We start from the raw sequence: 21771 nt of genomic DNA on the forward strand, positions 1-21771 counted from the left end.
GTTAACATTAAACACAGTGAAACTCCAGCATTTACACAGTGAAACTCCAACACACAGCACATCTTTAATAAAGATCATATTCAATAATTGACTCTCAGAACTGAACAGTAGTTAGTGCAGTGATGTACCGAGACCCAGAGCTTCCTCCTTCACTGCTGAAATAAGGAGGTTCCCCCATGGACCGGTCACTCTTCAGCGACACACAGCTGGGCTCTGGAGAAGCTCCTCTCTGGGTTTCAGTTCTGTTAACATTAAACACAGTGAAACTCCAACATTTACACAGTAAACCCCTAAAACACAACACAGCTTTAATAAAGATCAGGAACCCCCCATGGATGGGTCACTCTTCATAGACACTCTCCTGTTGGTCAGGTTGTTTTTGTTTTCAGTCAGAGTGTAATCTGTGTTCTATGTTGTAAGTTTTTGTTTTATTTCTTGTCTAATAAATTATAACTTGCATTTACGTCTGCCTCCTCGTCTCCCTGCTGCACCCTTTGATAAAGAACTTCAGTTTTATTGTATTAATTGGCTGCAGTACATAAATAAATCAGTGGACTGTGTTAACTGTGTCACCTTTATTCTCCCTGGTAGTTGTTTCTCCTGGCCGTACACAGGAACCAGAGGAAGCTGTAGTTCCACAGACGCTAAAGCTAACTGCTCTAGGGTGATACCCACACCTACTTTACTTTATAATTGCTTTTTTTGTATGTATTTTTTTTTTTTACTAAAATACATACATAATCAGAGCAGACTGTATTGTGTTCATAGCGTGATCTATAACTGTAAAATTGTAACCAAATTGAAAACTTATTTCCACAAGGTCATTATCACACATATAATAATATTTCTGAATTTGCATCACTTTTATGAATTTGCACCATATTTCAATATTTATATCACTTTCTGAATATGAGTTGCATTTGAGAGTTTGCATTGTGTTTTGAATTTGCATCTCATTAAAATACAAAAACTATTTCATAAATAAATGATGTCTTATCTTAATTGACTCACTTTAGGACAGGGGGTCCTGCTCCACTGCTGATGTTCTGAAGATCCATCATTTACTCTTCTTCATTCAAACACAGCTGAACACTGCCGACCCCCTGTGAACAGATCAGCCATTAGAATAAATTCATAAGGTGCATTAAGTATTATCCATCATCCATGCATCTAATTCTAATATCTGCTCGGAATCATTGTAAAATATACTGTGAATAAACTGCATCAATTGAAGTCTGTTCATCCTCCTCTGCTTTAATTGGACACACCATCACTACAGCCAAATGAAACCCAACAAAACTTTACACATAAACTAAAAAATCAACTCTAAACTAAACTAAACTAAACTAAAAGTTTAAAATGTTCATCAAGTGCATCTCTAAAGACTACACTTGATTTTATATCTATGTTTCATATATGCTTGTTTCAGTAGCAATATTTTACAGTTAAAAACTTCATAAAAAATCGATTGTGAAATGCTTCAATACAAAACAATTGTAGTACATTCAACAGGTGTTTCTCTAAAGATTACAAGATATATTTATCTATATTTCATATGGATGTGTTACCAAGTTGATGAGCCAACAAAACTTTACACATACAAAATATCAACCAGGTCATATTTTTCTAAACTAAAAGTTGTAGAATATTCATCAGGTGTGTCACTAAAGATTATGTTTTACCTATATTTCATATGTGTGTGCTACAGTAGCAATTTTTTACATGAACATATTAAGAAAAAAACAACCGAGTCATATTTTTCTAAACTAAAAATTGTAGTATGTTAATTAGGTGTGTCTCTAAAGACTACAAGTGATTTCAATTTGTATTTTTTTTATATTTGCGTGTTACAGTAGCAATTTACTGCATTAAAATGAGCTGTGAATGTTTTCGTTTTAAATGAGGGTCAGTACTTTACAAACGGTCCCTTAGGATCTTCAGCGCCGCTGCAGTGATTCCTGCTGTTTTCAGTAAATATCCTCGGAGAAACGGAAAAGGTGTTGTTAAGTATTGTGGCGTGGAAGAGGAAGGAGGACCCGTGAGACTCATGACAAGTACTCAAAGCTCTTTATTGAACTGGCTTGCCACTCGCTTACAGCCTTTAACAAGGCTAGGAGAGCGAAACCCAACTGCCCGCACACACACAAACACACCCAGGTCCCTAAACCTCCCACTAAACTACATTATGGTGAGTGCCCTAACTGGCACTCATCTGCATGGCCCCTCCCCATAACCTAGGCAACGGGGGAGGGACCAACCACGTAGCCTGGCACACACAGACACATACACACAGAGGCGGGCACACAGAGACAGGCACACACAGGCACACAGCAGCCACACACGCACACACACACAGACGCCACATAGCCCCCCCCTCAAGGGTCAGCCGTCCCGGCGACCCCACAAACCCAACAATAACCCCATGAACAACAAAACATTTTTTTTTTTTTTTTTTTTTTTTTTACAATTAATCACAAACAAAGTCCCGAAGGTGGGCGGGCGGCCTCCTCACCCGCGGCAGCCTGGAGGGGCCGGGCAAAGCGCCACCCGCCAGCGGCTCCGAAGAGCCAGATTTCGGGTCAGGCCCGGGTGCAGGGCCGGCGGGTACCGCACCGCCGTCCCCAGTGTCCAGCAGCTTCGGCCTATATGGGGCCAGCCTGTCCCGGTGCACAATCATAGTGCGTCTGCCCCACCGGATCCTATACACAACCTCCCCCAGCCTGGACAGCACCCGGCACGAACCCACCCAGGCCGACTGAAGTTTCGGGCACAGTCCTTTTTTTCGTTGAGGGTTGTACAGCCACACCCTCGCCCCCGCCTCCAACGGGTTCCCGAAGCAGCGCGTATCATACGCGCGCTTCTGCTTCTGTCCGGCAGCTGACTGGTTCGAGCGTGCGAGCCCGTGCGCAAAGTCCAGTGAAGACAGAAGGTCCGAAACGAAAGCGGGCGTGTCCTTAGCGTCCTCACCCCCGTCAGGAGGCGCCCCGAAGGCCAGAGCCACCGGCGTCCGCAGCTCGCGACCAAACATAAGCAGAGCCGGCGTGAATCCTGTCGTCTCCTGCACGGCCGAGCGGCAGGCCAGCAGCACGACCGGTAGATGTTTGTCCCAGTCGCGCTGGCCTTTGCTCGACACCATGGCCAACTGCGCTGCCAGCGTGCGGTTAAACCGCTCCACCAGCCCGTCACTCTGCGGATGAAGGGGCGTCGTCCTGGTCTTGTGGATGCCCAAGATGCGGCAGACCTCCGCCATGACCTCCGACTCGAAGTTCCTCCCCTGGTCGCTATGCAGCTCCTCCGGAACCCCGAATCGACAGAAGAACTCCCGCACCAGGACATCTGCAGTAGTGACCGCCCCTTGGTCCGGCACCGCGTAGGCCTCCGGCCACTTTGTAAAGTAATCCATCGCCACTAAGACATAGCGGTTCCCAGAGTCCGTCACCGGGAAGGGGCCCAACACATCCACGGCCACCCGCTCCATCGGGCCGCCGCACTGATAGGGGTGAAGTGGGGCGCGGGGCGCCCTCGCGGGGCCTTTCTTGGCGGCGCACACGTCACAGCAGTGCACGAATAGCTCCACATCAGTCCTGCACCCAGGCCAATAAAAGCGTTGTCTCAGGCGCTTCAGGGTTTTGGTAACGCCAAAGTGCCCAGCCCCAGGCGACCCATGGACTCCCCGTAGGACCAAATCCCTAAGCGCCCGCGGTATCACCACCCGAAACACGCGCTGCCCGTTCGCCGGATCCTCCCAGACATGACACAGCACGCCATCAGACAAGCTAAAGCTAGCCCAGTTGGAGCGTAGCGCTTTAGCGACCGGACCCAACGGCACCACCTCCTCCCACGACGGCGTGACATTCGCCTCGAGCGCGTGTACGGCCCACATTAAGTCGCGATCCGCCCGTTGCGCATCTCGTATCTGTTCCACGGACACCTGCGCCACCACTACACCGCCGGTCACATCCGCTGAGACTGCAGCGCAATGAGCAGTCTCAGCGGATTTCTCCTCCGCACGAGCGCAATGCTTACAGTCCACGGCCACACACGGCCGGCGCGACAAAGCGTCCGCGTTACCATGGCTACGGCCCGGTCGGTGCACAACCTCGAAGCTAAACTCCTGGATTCTAGATATCCAGCGCGCGAGCTGGCCCTCGGGCTCGCGGAAACGCATGAGCCACTGAAGCGAGGCGTGGTCGGTGCGCAGCAGAAACGGGACCCCATACACATACGGTCGGAAATGCTTAAGGCCCTCGACCACCGCGAGTAGCTCCCGGCACGTCACGCAATAGTTACGCTCCGCCTTGTCTAGGCGGCGACTATAGTATGCTATTACGCGCTCCGAGCCGTCCTGAACCTGTGATAGAACCGCTCCGAGGCCACGGTCGCTCGCATCCGTATCCACAATGAAGCTTCCCGACATATTCGGATACGCAAGAACGGGAGCATTGCATAGACGGCTTTTTAGCTCCCCGAACGCTCGCTCCGCCTCGTCAGACCAACGGAATGTCACACCCGGTCTAGTTAAATTGTGAAGCGGTGCCGCCACGTCCGCGAACCCCCTGATAAACCGCCTGTAATACGACGCGAGCCCCACAAAACTACGAACCATTTTCGCGTTACGTGGGACAGGCCAGTCACGGACAGCCTCCGTCTTTTTAGGGTCGGTTTCCACACCAGCACCGCTAACTACATGGCCCAGAAAATTCACGCGCTGCCTCAGCAAGTTACACTTCGCCGGGTTGAGCTTCAGGTTAGCCGCCTGAATCGCGCCGAGCACCACCTCGAGGTGAGAGAGCGCGGAGTCGAAGTCGGTCCCGTGCGCCATGACGTCATCCAGGTAAACAACGCAGCACGAACGCGGGATCCCGCTTAACACACGCTCCATAAGACACTCGAAAGTAGCCGGCGAGTTACACAACCCAAACGGTAGCACCGTGAAATGCCATAGAGCCGAGCCGAGCGAAAAAGCGGTTTTCTCCCTATCCCCTTCAGCTAGGGGCACCTGCCAATACCCGCTCCTCAAATCTAGCGAGCTGAACCAGGCTGAGCCCGATAGCTGATCTAGCGTATCGTCGATCCTGGGGAGCGGATAAGAGTCGAGCTTCGTGACGGCGTTAAGTCGGCGATAATCAACGCAAAAACGCCAGTTCCCGTCCTTCTTTTTTGCAAGGACCACCGGGGCCGACCACGGGCTGCTCGAAGGCTCAATAACGCCCGCACTCGCCATATCACGGACTAACTGCTCAGCCGCCACGCGTTTCGCAAATGCCAGACGGTGCGGTCTCAGCCTGATGGGCTGGGCGTCGCCTGTGTTTATAGAATGAAACGCGAGGCTAGTCCTAGTACACTCGCGCTCAGACACAGCGAAGCTAGCGCGAAAACGCTCAATCAGGTCGCGTAAGCGCAGTTGTTGGGGCTCTGATAAGCCCACACAACTGCGCTCCAGCATCTCTTCAATCGGATCGATAATTAACCCCTCATCTAACGGACCCTCGACCGTAACGTGCACCGAATCACACACATTGCCGCCCCCAGGTTCACTTACCCCGCACTCGTCGCATTTCTCTACGGGGAGTCCAGTCACCAGCACCGAGCCCCGTGCACAGTCAATAACGGCTCCAACGCGTGCGAGCAGGTCCTTGCCCAGAATGCACGGGTCGTTGATGTGCCCGACCCAGAACTCCTGCTGAAAGGGGCCCTTGCCAACATCAACAGTCAGCTCCGTTAATCCCAGGAGAGCGATAGGATCTCCGGTGGCCGAAGAGAGAGCGATGCGCCGGCTGCAGTCCATCCCAAACTCGCCTGCCACATCCATCGCGAGCTCAGGCTTTATCAGCGAGACTGACGAGCCCGTGTCCACCAGCGCGTCCACCGTTACTCCATTCAGCGTGCACTTCAGAAAATAGCCGCCGGGTCCGACAGCTCCGTGATCAGGTCCCGAGGGTAATCCTAGAATCCCTGGGGCCACCGTAACCCTCACTTGGTGGTCCCAGCTCCGTTTCCCGGCCGGCCGCTCTGCGCTCGCTTGTGGCCACGCCCCCCGCAATGCCAGCACTCCAGTTGCGCATCAGGCCGGCTCCGCCACCATCTCGGTGGATCATGGGCTCCGGGCGACGCCCCCCACGGTCCCGGATGGCTGGACAGGATGAGTTCGGACCGCTCAGCCACCTCCACCGCGGCCTCCAGGGTCTGCGGGTCGGCCAGTCTCACATGCTTGCGCAGCTCGCCTGGCTCCAGGGCGCGCAGGAAATTATCCAGCGCGAGACTCCTCTGAGCCGCTCGCGGGAATGCCGGATAAGCTTGGCGGGTTAGCAGAGCCATCTCAGATGCCAGCACGCCCAAAGTCTCTCCCCGCTGCCGGCGCCGGTCCGCCACCAGCATTTTGGCGGCCGCCTCGGAAGGTTGACGGCTGAAACGGGTTCTCAGCGCCCGCGTCAAGTCAGACAGCTCGCAGCGGCACTCCGCGGGGAGCTCGATCAGCACCCTCAGTGCGTCTCCCTGCAGCGCCAGACAGAGGTTGGCCGCCGTCTCAGCATCCGTCCAGCCCGCACGGCCCGCCACGATCTCCAGCTGAGCTTCGAAGGCCGTCCAGTCAGCGCTGCCGTCATAGCATGCCAGGCGGGGATGAGCCGTCAAGCTCGCCGTCAGCGCGCCGTCCATTCTGGGAGCCAGCGCCGCCGTCTCCACGCCATCCGCTCCGCGAGCCGGCGCTGACGTCATCGCGCCGTCCACTCCGTGAGCCGGTGCCGCCGTCCTCGCGCCATCCGCTCCGCGGGCTCGACCTTCGGACAGCCTGCTGGCGCCGTCAGGTCTGGGTCCGCTCCGCTGGCGAGTCTTGCCTCTCGTCCGCTGGTCCGCCGTTATCCTCTTCAGCCGTTCGATTTCCCCTGCCAGCTCCTCCATATCATCCAGCAGGGCCGCTTCTGACACCAAATGTGGCGTGGAAGAGGAAGGAGGACCCGTGAGACTCATGACAAGTACTCAAAGCTCTTTATTGAACTGGCTTGCCACTCGCTTACAGCCTTTAACAAGGCTAGGAGAGCGAAACCCAACTGCCCGCACACACACAAACACACCCAGGTCCCTAAACCTCCCACTAAACTACATTACGGTGAGTGCCCTAACTGGCACTCATCTGCATGGCCCCTCCCCATAACCTAGGCAACGGGGGAGGGACCAACCACGTAGCCTGGCACACACAGACACATACACACAGAGGCGGGCACACAGAGACAGGCACACACAGGCACACAGCAGCCACACACGCACACACACACAGACGCCACAGTATTAACAAAATTTTGGGATATGAACCACGCCTCAATTTCCCGTGCTCCTCCCCCTGGTCCTATATATATATACCTTCCAGGTGCTCACCTACGTGACTTTCGACCTCGCACCCGCCTCCACCCCATCACCACCCTAATCTTCACTCTCATCTTCACTCTCATCTTCATCACTCATCTTAATTACTCCTAGCTGCGGGGGGGACCTGGCTTGAGAACCGTCTCAAGCTGTTCTGAACTGTACCCCAAGCAACATCATCACAGTTCCCCTCCCCGCATCGCGTAGGCGGGGTTCATTATAGCAAATTGGGTGTTTAGAGAAAATCTAACGTTTGTAGTTTGTTCTCTGGTCCTCTGTCGTTTGGAGGATGTTATTTGGGAGAGTTTAGGAGGTTGTATTTGAGCAAGAGAACGGCCGAAACGCGAACATCCGCTGAAGGTCGAATATCAAACTAACTTTACCAAACTAAAAAAACAGGGGCGGATTCATGTGAAATAACGAGATTACGGCCGAAACTATATTTTTTAACTACCCAACAGATCAAAGCCCACATTAATCAGTAGTGCGCTTTAAATATACATAAACTACACTGTGAGTGTGATCAATAAATATCACTCTATATCTGCGCATTTCTCTTCAGTTTACAGCATTACTGAACTGTTAGAACAGACTGTTCTTTATCCAGGTCCAGGTCTGATCCAGGCCCGGTTCAGATCTCCATGCTGATCCTGGTTCTTCCAGTGGAATCAGACACTGAGCTGAGTTTAAAGAACCGGTTCTGGATCTGAGGAACCCTGAGAACCGGTTCTGACTAAGTTCTGTTCTTTAGTTCTGAACTTACCGAGTGAATCCAGACTTCTGTCCTGTTTCTAATGGAGGAGACGAGACTTACTTTCCCTTTCTCCTTCACTGCGTCACATCTCTCTCTCCATTCCCCCTCTATCCATCCAAAATCTCACAGGGTGGGCGGAGCTACAGAGCAGGATAACGGTTCTGAGATGTTTGTTAGCAGTTTTGCTTTTTATCATAAAGTCATTAATAATACTGTAACAACAGTGTTTCATTAGTTATTTTAACCGTTTAATATCCCAATCAAGAACATTAAATTTTAACATAATTATCAATAAAAAAGAAATTACTTTTCTGTTCTTTTCTGAACTCTCTTCTCTCCTCTTTAACATATTTTTAATTGCCTTGTGATTTCTTTCTCTCTCTTCCGCTCTAATTTCCACACTGTACAGCACTGTGGTCCAGGAAAGGGGCAGAGATAGAGGAGAAACAATGAGTGGTTGTGTTTAAAGAAAATAAATAACTATTTTTATATATTTTATTAAAAAAACATGTATTTTATAAACGCCGGTATAAAGAAAATGTTACTCAATCACTAGTAGACAATATGTTGCCAATAATTCAGACATTTTACACTTAAGTAGTAAATATTATAAAAATAACAAACATAATGTCTGCTGGGACAGAACGACAGTAATGCTGTTTCTGTGATATAATTATATTTATTATTATTTAAAAGTGGCTGCACTGTAATTGATTGTACATGGCTCTGGAGCAGTAAAAATGTGTTATTGTTTTGAAAAAAATGAGTTGTTTATCCATCCATTCATCCATCACCTTCCTTCCTTCGTCCATATATCCATCCAAACCATACTCCATCATCATCCATCCTTTCCTCATCCATGCATCAGTCATTATCCATCCATGCATCTGATTCTGATTCTGTTCTGCATCACAGTAAAAAATACTGAAAAACTGTATCAGTCTTTTTATCCTCCTGTGTTTTAATGGACACACCGCCAAATAAAACACAACAAAACTTTACACATGTACTGGAATGTGGGGCCTTGTGTGTTCTCAACTTTTAATAAAATTCCTTACATATTCTTTCCCTTGTCCGTGACTAGGACAAAACTGGTTGTGAAATGTTTCCCTAATTCTTAAATGCAATAAAGACACAAACTAATCAAACGTCATCATCAAATTATCATCAATTTACTGATGACTTTATGTTTGAGTCACAAACAAGATTAAGCTTAATTTATTAAACAAGTTAATTATATACAACAGGTTACAATCAATAGCACAAATACATTTTAACCACATAGTGAATATAAATATAATTTACACTATATGTTCAGAAGTATTGGGACCCCTGGGTATGATTGGGGTAAGAAGAGCATTAGTGAGGTCAGGGTGTTGAATCAATACCACCCACTTCACCCCCGCTCCTCGTATTTCTCTATGATATAACTCATTTTAAAGTTATTAAAAGACCAAATCTGGAGAGTAGGTTTAGCTATCACATAAACTGGAGATTCTTATGTAGCATATGCCACACAAAAAAAAAAAAAAACATCTGTGATAGACCTTTTTTAAAACATATCTCAAAAATATAGGTTTTAAATGTTCAGAAGAGTAAATAAAAAAAAGATTTATTATCTGCCATGTGTCTATTCTCCTACTAGGATGAAACTTAGTGGCTAAAAATCAGAATGGGTAATTTACCTCAAACTGACTAACATAAAGTGTGAAGTTAAAGAAGAACTGCCAGTCTTAATTACTGAAATGTTAAGAAGATCAGATTTCACCCAGGAAATTAAACCTTTGAAAATGATATGTAAATCTAAAGGATAAAACACTAACTGTAGGTACACTAACTGTAGTTTGTTCATCAGGAGTGTCTCTAACGATTACATATGATATATATATATATATACTTCATATGGATGTGTTACAGTAGGAATTTAAGTAAAGAAAGTAAAGAATTCCTAAAAAAAAAAATAGTAAAATATCTATACTTCATATGAGCGTGTTACAGTAACAATTTATTACAGTAAAAAAAATCATTAAAAAATCAACTGGGACATTTTTTTTTTATCTAAAACTTGTAGTAAGTTCATCAGGTGTGTCTCTAAAGACTGATTTTTTATATGTATTTTTCATATAAACTTGTTACAGAAAAAACTTTTTTAGTATGTTCATCAGGTGTGTCTCTAAAGCAGAGGTCGGCAATAGGCGGCCCGCGGGCTAGGTGTGGCCCGCAAGAGTGAAACATCTGGCCCGTGAGGTTGTTTGAACTAAAATGACAAAAAAAAAAAACGCTTCTCTGGCGAACTTTAGTTTTTTACTCCTTCCCGTCTCTCTCTGGCGCTGGGCGTTTCCACCCGTTCTCAGGCTCCTATCTCCTTATAAGGCGTTTTTTCCCTGCAGTAGCCGGAGCAGCGATACTATAAATGCACCGCGTGAGGAGCAGTGTGTTTGTTTATTTATTTTTTGCTTTCCTGGGTTCATTTTTTTGTGGCCCGCCAAGTAATGGCTTGGAAAACACCTGGCCCGCGGCCAAAACTAACTGCCGACCCCTGCTCTAAAGACTACAAGTGATTTTCTATCTATATTTTATGAGTGGGCTAAAGATTTTCTACTTAAAAATATTTTTCAATATTAACAAAAAACAGTCATATTTTTCTAAACTAAACCGGGCATTTTCCTGGTGGGCCGACAGGTGCCAATGCTGTTTAGATTTTTTTTTCTAAGAGACCGGCCCATTGGCACATCTTCAATATAGACAGTGGACTGAACAAATAAGGACATAGGACAAGAGCAGCCCCACTCTCTTTCCGCGTGGTCCACGGAACTCCCACTACGTTCAGTTTTGAGCGCGTATGTGAGAGGAGAGGAAGTAAGGAGAAACAGAAGCGGCAGAAAGCGGGACCGGAAAACTGCTACAAAATGTGTAAAAATCACAGACATGTTCGCTGCTGTAGCTCCGTGTCCTCTGCAGCAGCAGACAGGGAGAGCAGGCTTGTGACAGAAACCGAGGAACAGACAGAGCGGGAAAGTGTAGCACTTAAACAGGTGACCTTTGTAAAGTTAGGATAACACAGGGACTTTGAGGTGATGAGGTAACGTTAGCTCTATTACATGAGAATGATGAGAAATGGCGATTGATTAGTCCCAATATTAATCAGTATTTGCATACTTCCCAAAATCTTGTAGTCATGCCCTCTTATTCTGATATAAAGTAGCAAACGGTCAAGACTGAGAAGTGTTGGATGAGCAGCAAGCGTCCATTTTAGGCTACATCATAGCATTTTAGATATTTAGGCTAAAGCTGTGTTGAAAGGCTGCATAGTAGTTTGAATTTGTAGCCTCTATGCTGTGGTTTAACATGTTTTAAAAAGCACTTAAACAAGTGAAATAACAGATTTTAAAACTGCTAAATTATAAGTAAGATTCGCAATTTAAGCATGACTAAAGTAAGTGTAAAAAAGTATAAAAGTAACAGTAACAAAATAAATGCCCACCCTGAATAAAAATAAGACAATGTCAAATGTTTTTAAGACAGAGTTGCATCGCATGAATTCATAAAGCAGCCCTGTTTGTAACCTGATACAAATACATGTTATAGCTGTTTAAAAGAGGAAGCACCTTTAACCTGAAGAATTAGAATTGAGCTGGTATATCAGAGAAATTTCAGAGATTATTTCAATAAAAAGGATAAAACATCAATTGAACTGCACAGAGCAGACAAAAATGGTGGAGTTAATAATAGACACTAAAGTAGTGCTGAGCGGTATGACCAAACATACATATCACGTATTTTTCAAGATTCTGGGGGGTTTACAGTATATCACGATATTTTTTGTATTATTGTTTATTTATATATTTTTGCATGACTGGGCTTTTATATAGGCTGTGACTTACTCTACTGTTTGGAGTATATATATAATATAAAACACTAAGGCTTTAAATTAAGGCTCTGATAAGTATTATGTTTACTTTGCCCCACAAAAGAAAAACAGCTAAAGAATGTAGAATGAAGAATGTAAACAGACCTTAAAAAAGATACACCAGCAACTTTAACAAGGTTTCCTTTACAAAACTAAATATATTAATGAATAAGTTAAGCCAGTAGAACCATTACAGTTTTAAAATCATAACACAGCTGGGAACAGCGAGTTAGACTGACAGTATTTGAACACCCAGCATGTTTCTATGGTTCAAAATTGCACAAAGGTATACCACCCAGCACTACACTAAACTTCTTATATTTAATATGTTGATGATACATTATGCTTCTCTGTAACCCCACATACATGAATTGCAAGTCGGTTGTGCACCGCTAATTATGAGGGGCCGTTCTAAACCAAAAAATATGTTGAAATATGGTCATTAAGCGTGTCTCTAAAGACTACAAGTGATTTCAGTTTTTATTTTTTATATTTCCGTGTTACAGTAGCAATTTACTGCAAAATTTACATAAAATGCGCTGTGAATGTTTTCGTTTTAAATGAGGGTCAGTACTTTACAGACGGTCCCTTAGGAACTTCAGCGCCGCTGCAGTGATTCCAGCTGTTTTCAGTAAATATCCTCGGAGAAACGGAAAAGTTGGGTGTTTAGAGAAAATCTAACACTTGTAGTCGTTTAAAGACTGTTATTCTTTCTGTCGTTTAAAGAATGTTATTTGTCGTTTAAAGAATGTTATTTGGGAGAGTTTAGGAGGTTGTATTTGAGCACGAGAACGGCCGAAACGCGAACATCCGCTGAATGTCGAGTATCAAACTAACTTTACCAAACAAAAAAAACAGGGGCGGATTCATGTGAAATAGCGAGATTACGGCCGAAACTTTACCAAGCTCCGTTTTTTTTACTACACAACAAATCAAAGCCCACATTAATCAGTAATGCGTTTTAAATATACATAAACTACACTGTGAGTGTGATCAATAGATATCAATCTATATCTGCGCATTTCTCTTCAGTTTACAGCATTACTGAACTGTTAGAAAACAGACATTAGTTCTGAACTTACCGAGTGAATCCAGACTTCTGTCCTGTTTCTAATGGAGGAGACTGAACTTACTTTCCCTTTCTCCTTCACTGCGTCACATCTCTATCTCCATTCTCCCTCTATCCATCCAAAACGCACAGGGTGGGCGGAGCTACAGAGCAGGATAACGGTTCTGAGATATTTTTTATCAGGATTGCTTTTTATCATAAAGTCATTAATAATATTGTAACAACAGTGTTTCATTAGTTATTTTATAACAGTTTTATATCCCAATCAAGAACATTTAATAGTAACATTATTATATAAAAAAGAACTGACTTTTACTTACTCTTTTTTGTTCTTGCCCCTCCTGAACTCTCTTCTAACATATTTTTCATTGCCTTGTGATTTCTTTCTCTCTCTCTCTTCCGCTCAAATTTTCACACTGTTTTCCTTTATGTCTTTGTGTTCTGCTGGTTCTTTTTGTTCTAATCAAGGAATTAATTTTAGTCTGAATTTCTACACATTTGCCTGTCGTGTTGACGTAACATCCAAGGCAACACACACATCTTTTTTTTTTTTCTGCGGCCGCTGTAATGTTTTAAAAGTAGTCCAAAAATTGCCCCTCACTCACTCACTCACCCAAGCACACACACACACATTTCAGATTGAACAATGTCTTTGGCAGGTACACATCTCTTTCCTGTGCTTTTTCCTGTCCCAAACCTCCCACGTGAACCAACTTCCTGATATTTTCCCCCAGCCTAGACACGTGTCTGTTATGTAAACCCATCTCTTTTCCACACTTTTGTGCCTATCCCCCCGTAAACCACACCTAATCAATGTATAATTTTCACACAGACCTCATATATATATATATATATATATATATATATATATATATATATATATATATATATATATATATATGAGGTCTGTGTGAAAATTATACATTGATTAGGTGTGAACTGTTAGACTGTTATATATATATATATATATATATATATATATATATATATATATATATATATATATATATATCTTGATGTTTGCCTTGCACTCCTTTTACTCTGAGCACAACCAGTAGGCGACTGACCAAGCGGTTATCTGTGGAAGAGGTTCTGGTCCAGGTTTTTGAACATGATGAAGAGGGCACTGAAATTGAATCAGAAATAGAAGAGGATGTCTCAGAGTTGGAAGACAACACAGAATTTGATCTGGACTTTGAGAAGACTGACCAGTCAACAGATGGAGAAGGAGAACAGGCATCTGAGGAGACATTTTGGTCAAAGAGTGGACACTTGCTCTTGTCTTCATCCCCCCATAAAAGAGGAAGTAGAGCAAGAGTGGAAAACATCATGAAGATGACTCCAGGGCCAACACTGTATGCAACATCTTATGTGGATGACATCAAGTCCAGCTTCCAACTCTTTTCACCAGAGTTCATTGAGGGAATTATACTGGAGATGGCAAACCTGGAGGGGAAGCGAGTGTTTGGGGACACCTGGAGAGAAATCGACCTGGTGGACCTCCAAGCCTACATAGGTCTGTCAATTTTAGCAGGAGTATATCTCTCAATCAATGAGGCTACAAAAAAGGAAAACAGGTAAATATGGAATAAAGATCTGGGATCTTTCTGATGCCAGGAGCAGCTATGCCTGGGATATGCAGGTAAACATGGGAAAACCCATGTGAGCTCTGTGCCCATAGAGACAACAAAAACAAGCCTGAGTTCCTGCAAATATGATGCCCATGTTTGCAAGGCACATTTTGACCTGCGTGTCACATGCCACTCATGTACAGGTTTTCAATTTATTATTTATAACATGTTGTTTTTTAATACATTTTCAGTGCCTATTTGTACTTTCACTGCAGTTATGTATAATTCTATAAATTCAGGTTAAACACTGCTTTGAGACATTGTTCACAGCTAAAAAATGTTGTATTAAAATTCTGTGGTGAAAAATGGTTTCTGGGCTAATTTAAGAGCAGTTAAAACTAACCGGTCAAATTTGACTGGGAACACTAAAGTAAGGGGCAGGAGGTGAACATGTATCTAAGTGTGTTTTATGCGTTTATATAGAGCGTACATCGATACCTGAAGGTGCTGTGAAGTGAGGTTGAGTTCTGTTCTTCACCGTTCTCTATTAATTGTTATGTATCATCTGAATGGGGTTCAGGTTCTATTTGCTACATAAACAAGTTGGAGGGTCTAATTATTATATCTATATTCTAGGAGTGACCGGTACAGCCAGTGATAATAGTTACTGTTTTTATTCCCTACTCTTATTAATTAGTTCTCTCTGTATTTAAAATCATTTATAAAGTTTAAACCAAATAAAAAGTGATTTTAGTGATCTGTAGCGGCTTTTAACCCAGGGTTGCACTAGAATCACCCAATATATATATTTTATCTGGTTGTGAACATTAGGACTTTTTATAAACTTAATACAAAAGGACAGTTTGTCCTTTTGTATTAAGGTTCTCAACCCCCTTAAAATGGTAATAGTATATCAATTGTCAATTTCTTTATTTGGTCCTTTACAAATGTATTATTTTATTTATTTTTATTTATAATTTTTTGTTTTTGTGTTTATTTGTTAAATGAGTTGAAACCTGGCCTAAAAGGTCAAATTAATTACACTCTTAATTATCACAAATTATGAAAGTACTTAAACTATTGGTATCAGCATTGTTACATGTACATATTTTAATATATATGTGAAGTTTTATTACGAGTGATTTTATGTGATTTATTTTATGGGTATTTGCTACAGAATGAGTGTCCTTGAAAAAAAAGTGCTAACCATGTGTTAATGCTCTGCTGCTCTAGGTCTCTTGTAGTCGTTATTATTTCCATATTGAATGTTATTTTTCCTGTTTTAGCATCTTTGACACTTTGACTCTTTAAAATCAATCAATAAATGTGTTTTTAAGCATCAGCCTCATTTGGTTTCTGTGTTGTTTATTAAAGTTAAATTGAGTGTGCTGCTAAAGTGATGAAATAAGGTAACCAGGGGCCACACATACTGTATCATATAGATCCTACATGATCACAGCAGTTACTGAGGTAGAGAGTATATAGTACTTAGTGGGATATAGAATTAGCAGCAGATTTTGCTGATGGGGATGAAGATAAATACTCTGTGCTGCTCTTAAGATCCAAACCCCAACATTACTGATACCAACATGGAGTTCTTCACCACTGAGCCGCTGTCAGTCAGTAAAAGTCCTCTGCTGTCTCTCTACAACTGGAAGGGACGAGGACACGCCCACACCTAGAGACAAGATAACACATCTTTGTTGGTAAGATTTTAATCTGAGTGATCACCTGTCTTGTGAAGATCATACATTTTAAACATCATGGGAATAAACTGAATACAGCATTTTAATTATGGATTTTATTCTTTATTATATATAAATGATCATTATTTTAGGGTATTTTTGCAATCAAAATATAATATAATATATATATATATATATATATATATATATATATATATATATATATATATATATATATATATATATATATATTACAAGAACATACAACTGAAACAATAAAAATAAATATTAAAGTTTTATTCAGTTTAAATGAGTTTCATTTAATTAGTAGAAACAAATAAACCCTAATTTCATATAAATATTATAATAATGTAACAAAAATAATGTAACAAATGTACCACAGAACTCAAGTGCTGCATGTTTAGTATTCATTCATTCATATAAACTGCACTGAAAATTATATATAGTAAAATTATATTAATACAATATAGACAGAGTGTTAGAATATCATATGGAGCGTTTTTTTATCATATAAAATCTTTTGCCAATATAATTGCATATATGATATGATCTGGCCCAGCCCTCATTTAAACCTCTATAAAAAGAGCCTAAAGGTTCAGAATGAAACTAAATCTTTCTGGTTGCAGCTCAGTAAGAAATCACACAGTTTGACAACACCCCTCCTTTCTATATATTGTGTTTGAGGCTATTCTATACACTGTAGTTATATTTCATAAGGTTTACAGTTGAATAATATAATTATCCTGCACACACTGTCTATTATATACAGCTACAATAATACTAAGAATATAAATCATTATAGTTGTGTGTTTTTTCCTACCAAAGGATTTTCCCTCATTGAATTAAAGCCGAGGTCTGTGTATCATCTTATACCACAGTGATGCAAATACACTAATAACACTCAAACCAACAACATGGGGTACAACGACAATCACAGCAACCACCTACTTACACCCTGTTAACCACAGACTGACCATCACCAAGGCAACGAGCTGAAATACTAAAGTGACAAACTTTCAACTATATAGCACCCAATTATAAGCAGCTTTGCAACAACATAACAATAACATCATTTAATAAAAAAAAATATCAGGTTTATTACTGCAAAAACATATAGCATGGTATTAGTTTATCATTATTTAATCACTGCTGAGAACATAATTAATTTAATTAATTTCAGAAAAAAAAACTGAAAAAATGTCAGTAAAATGTTTTACCAGTTGTTATGTTTGGGATTTTAGCTGACAAATCATACAAAAATACATAGATAAATAAATCCGATACCCCATAATTCACTTCACACTGGCAGTAACATCTAAACCCACCAGATGGAGCCAATGGACTATTTTTCATACAGTCCCTTACCAGCCCTACTACACCTTACAGACAGTTCATACTGTGGAGGAGAAACAGATACCAGTCTTCACACCTCAATAAAACCTTTAATAAGTTTCATAATTAAACACAACAGAATAAACTCTGACTCAGAAAATGAAGACAGACATTGTTGGGTTTGATTAAACTATATGAAGTCAATATATTTATTTAAATATGTATTTATTCACATATTTTATAGGAACAATGCAGATAAACACTGATACACAAAATACAAGTTATGTAATGTAAATAGGAATTCTAGCTGAAGCTAATTTCCAGCTCCTGTTTCTGGTTAGAAATACTTAAAAATAAATAAAACACATTTTAAGGCTCTGTAAAAGTTAAAAGAATGAGTTTGGACAGAGTTTATACAGATTCTGAAGATTTCAACAAATGTCTAATTGATTTAAACAGTTAAGACAGTGCTGAACTGATCACTGTCAACTGGTTAACCCTCACTGCTCTGTCTGCTATACAGAATATAAAAGTGTACTATACTGTATGTGTAGATTCAGATCTCTCTAAACCAGATTCCACACCACATTTTAGCACAGCCAATGATTTAGAGCTCAGGGGATTTACCCAAGAGTCTGAAAATGCTGCTCTACCTCTCACTGACTTTCAGTAGAAATTAAGAATCTTCTGGAACCAAAATATCATCTGTGAAAATTTCAGTTTTTGACAGACAAGGCTCCCACTTTCCTACTAAACTCCACAATATAGAAATCAACAAGGTTCTATTTCCACTCTGATAAGAAGATTAGAGCTGTTCTGATAATGATCTGTTACTGTTTAGTTCAGCTATTCCAGCTGCTGAACAGCCGGATCTCTCTTCAGCTCATATGAACATTTTGGAAGCTTCTAAACTCTGAATGAAGTGCTGAATGAAGAGCTGATGAAGAGCCCAGATTGTCCTATAAGAGCAGGTCAGGTTTTCAGATGCTGGAAAGCAGAAAACAGAACAGATTGATCAGACATGAACACACACTTACAGTCAGCACTCACCTTATTAGATTGTGAAAAAATCCACAAGCAACAGAAATTGTATAAAATCCTCTAAATCTAAAACTCTCATTCTCTGTCTGACTGAAACTCACTGAGCACAGTTCCACACACAAGGTGATTCAGAACAGCTTCATCAAACAAACTACAGCTTAATTATAAAACCACACACTCACATACCAAACACGTCACACTCTACACTGTAGAGATGAAGACTTTGGGTTATTTTTAGTCAAAACTACTAAATTAATAATGTATTATATGTTTAATTATAAATTATATACTGAGGATATTAACCCTCTTTCCTAAATGGTAAATTAAGTGTCTGATAAAACTATATTAAAATTTTATGGTTTGTTAATTAAGCTAAATGTTTAATATTGTGCTGCTTCTCTACACAGAGTCACAATAATGAGTCTTAGAGAGTAATATATTCTCACTGCACTGAGAAAAGGCTGTGAAGTTCATCCTGTGTTTAAAAGTTAAACAGGTTTGATTGAAGTTGATACAATATTTCCAGTGACTGTGAACCACAGTAACACACTCTGTTTCACACAGGTCTGTTTTCACCCTAAACGTCACTAAAATAACGCTCTGATCTGGTTTGTTCTGCAGGTCAATCAAACACCTCCTCCCTTTAAAAAACAGCACCTGACTCTCAGCTACAAACAATGGTAGCTTAGCAACACTGCCCAACCATGAACTCAGTAATAAACCAAACATACTGTTTTTATTTCATCAAATCAAAATCACCATTGATTAATGCATTTTGGGTAGAATTCTACCAGTCCACTGTATACAATATTACCTTAACAAGTTAACCTTAACCCAACTCTAAAACACTGTAGGTGAACAACAATTGTGTATGTGTGTGTGTGTGTGTGTCTGTGTGTGTGTGTGTGTTTCAGAGACAGTAATTCAGTAACTCACTATAGTGTCTCCAGTTTAAAGTGAGGATCCTTCTGTAGATCAGAGAGCAGCTTCTTTCCTGACTGTCCTGGATTATTGAGGCTCAGATCCAGCTCTCTCAGGTGTGAGGGGTTTGATTTCAGAGCTGAAGCTAAAGCAGCACAGCCTTCTTCTGTAATACTGCAGTTATTCAGCCTGCAGAGAGAAGGAGTGAAAAGTGCAACAGATGAGTGTACAGTTATATTCACACACTAAATGTGTAAAGACCCCCCCATACACCCAACCCCCACTAGCTCCTAACAATGTTGTAGGAGCCAGTATAAATAAGCTTAACTATACCTGTGAAAGAATCAGACCTGTAAACGTATATTAACATGTCTTGCAGTCATTAACATCATATAGACAAACACAGGGTAAGACAGGCATTAGTATTGGATTTTATATACCCTGCATTCCAACCCTCTGCTATTGACCTATAGAACTACATTAAACACTGCCAAAGAGAGCAGTGTAAATTCTACCCACAGAGAACACTGATAGTTCTACTGAGCTCAAGAACAGACCTGAATGTTCATCACTCTCTCGATCTGTTGCTAAAAATGATCATGAGCGGCTCAATATACTGATTTGTGGGTTACTGTACATGATTTGTGGCTGTCAGGGAGGCACTATCAATATGCAGGTGAACCCTGAGACTCACAGGATCTGTAAAATCTCTGAGTTGAAGATGAATAAATAAATCACTCTGTTACTTTGTGTGGAAGAAATTTCTCTCCTATAGTGTTACAGAAACTACTACAGCTTCACTCCTGAATCCTGCAGTTCATTATTACTCAGGTTCAGTTCTCTCAGAGTTGAGGAGATTTATGCAGTCATATGGTATTTAATGCTGACAAGAAAATAAAACAATCACGAAAAAAATGTCCACACATTGCAAAAATAATATAATATTGCAAACAAAGAAGAGAACATAAATTACCTTTTTTCACTTCACTTTTTTTTTCATTTTTTTGATAAATCTTTTGCAACAATACTTTTTCTTTGCATTTTGTGATTCTTTTTTTTTTTTGTAATACTTTCCCTCCTTTGCGTTCCTCCATTTTTGCGAGTTTATTTTGACCCCTTTTTGATGTGGGGAGAGGAGAGGGGTGTGGCCAAAATGGAAAGGTGGGTTATGGAGGATTAACGTTATCAGCTGGAGCCTCTGTAGCTATACGTAATGCTGGAGGCCGGCCAGTTTATCCGGCCGTCCTGACCGAGCTAACCAGGCTGAACAACAGCTATTTACAGTTCATAAGTTAATGCTAATAATGAATTTTACATACACATAATTATTAAATTATATAATATTGTTGTTGTCAGTTTTTAAATTGAGCAAGAGGCTAAATTTGGCTTCTTTTTCATCAGCATGCTTGCTGCAGTTACATGCGGCCACCTGTAGATGGCGGATTATAACAGTAAAAAGCCCCATTAAAACAACACTGTGCAAATGCTCTGAATAAAAAGGAAAAACCCAGAATGACCTCCAAGTTTATTTTAGACTTCAATATAATGTAGATAAATTAAGATAATAGTGTAACTGCAGAACATAACATAAAAAATAATGTATTGCTCTCCCTGGGGGGATTAGACTTATATTCAGATACACACAAGTACAAAAAATAGAATAATAGCAAAAAAAAAAAAAAACATAGAAAGACATTTTCTTATACCAGAATGTGATATTATATATATTTTTTTCGTGAAAAAAAGACCCCAATTTAACTTCATAGAGTTGGAGCTGAGAGCTGAGGCCAGATCTTCACATTTAAAACTTACTCTTACACTCAGTAACAATAACACACAAACACACACACACACAGTCTTTTTGAGAGTGGGCAAATTAGGCCTGGACAATAATTAGATATTCGGTATTTATCACAATAAGAAATGTTTCAATAACGATGATATCATTTGTGTCATATCGATATGTATTATTTACAGAATCTGTCACGGACAGGCGTTTCACTGGAGAGATGAACACAATCAGCCTCCGTAGCCGGGCTACGTCAGTGCGTGATGACGAAATCACAAAGGCACGTAGACAGATAGGCTCGGCTACACTAGGCTAT

At 41.7% G+C, this 21771-nt stretch overlaps 2 protein-coding genes across 2 annotated transcripts in view; both read right to left on the reverse strand.

Moving 5' to 3' along the window:
• Positions 1 to 13233, reverse strand: part of LOC111189666 (NLR family CARD domain-containing protein 3-like) — a 273888-nt gene extending 260655 nt beyond the window's left edge. The window contains exons 1-2 of the mRNA XM_049472968.1: positions 13109 to 13233; positions 1012 to 1103 (exon numbers count right to left, since the gene is read on the reverse strand). Coding sequence (XP_049328925.1) covers positions 1012 to 1061 — 50 coding nt within the window. The 5' untranslated portion in view covers positions 1062 to 1103; positions 13109 to 13233. The remainder of the gene's footprint in view (positions 1 to 1011; positions 1104 to 13108) is intronic.
• A 6447-nt stretch (positions 13234 to 19680) lies between these two features.
• LOC111190793 (NACHT, LRR and PYD domains-containing protein 9) overlaps positions 19681 to 21771 on the reverse strand; it is a 38516-nt gene continuing 36425 nt past the window's right edge. Inside the window, exon 10 of the mRNA XM_049472969.1 lies at positions 19681 to 19855. Within this exon, the coding sequence (XP_049328926.1) occupies positions 19681 to 19855 (175 nt within the window). The remainder of the gene's footprint in view (positions 19856 to 21771) is intronic.

The sequence above is a fragment of the Astyanax mexicanus genome, unplaced genomic scaffold (assembly GCF_023375975.1).
Source record: "Astyanax mexicanus isolate ESR-SI-001 unplaced genomic scaffold, AstMex3_surface scaffold_32, whole genome shotgun sequence".
Lineage (NCBI taxonomy): Eukaryota > Metazoa > Chordata > Actinopteri > Characiformes > Acestrorhamphidae > Astyanax > Astyanax mexicanus.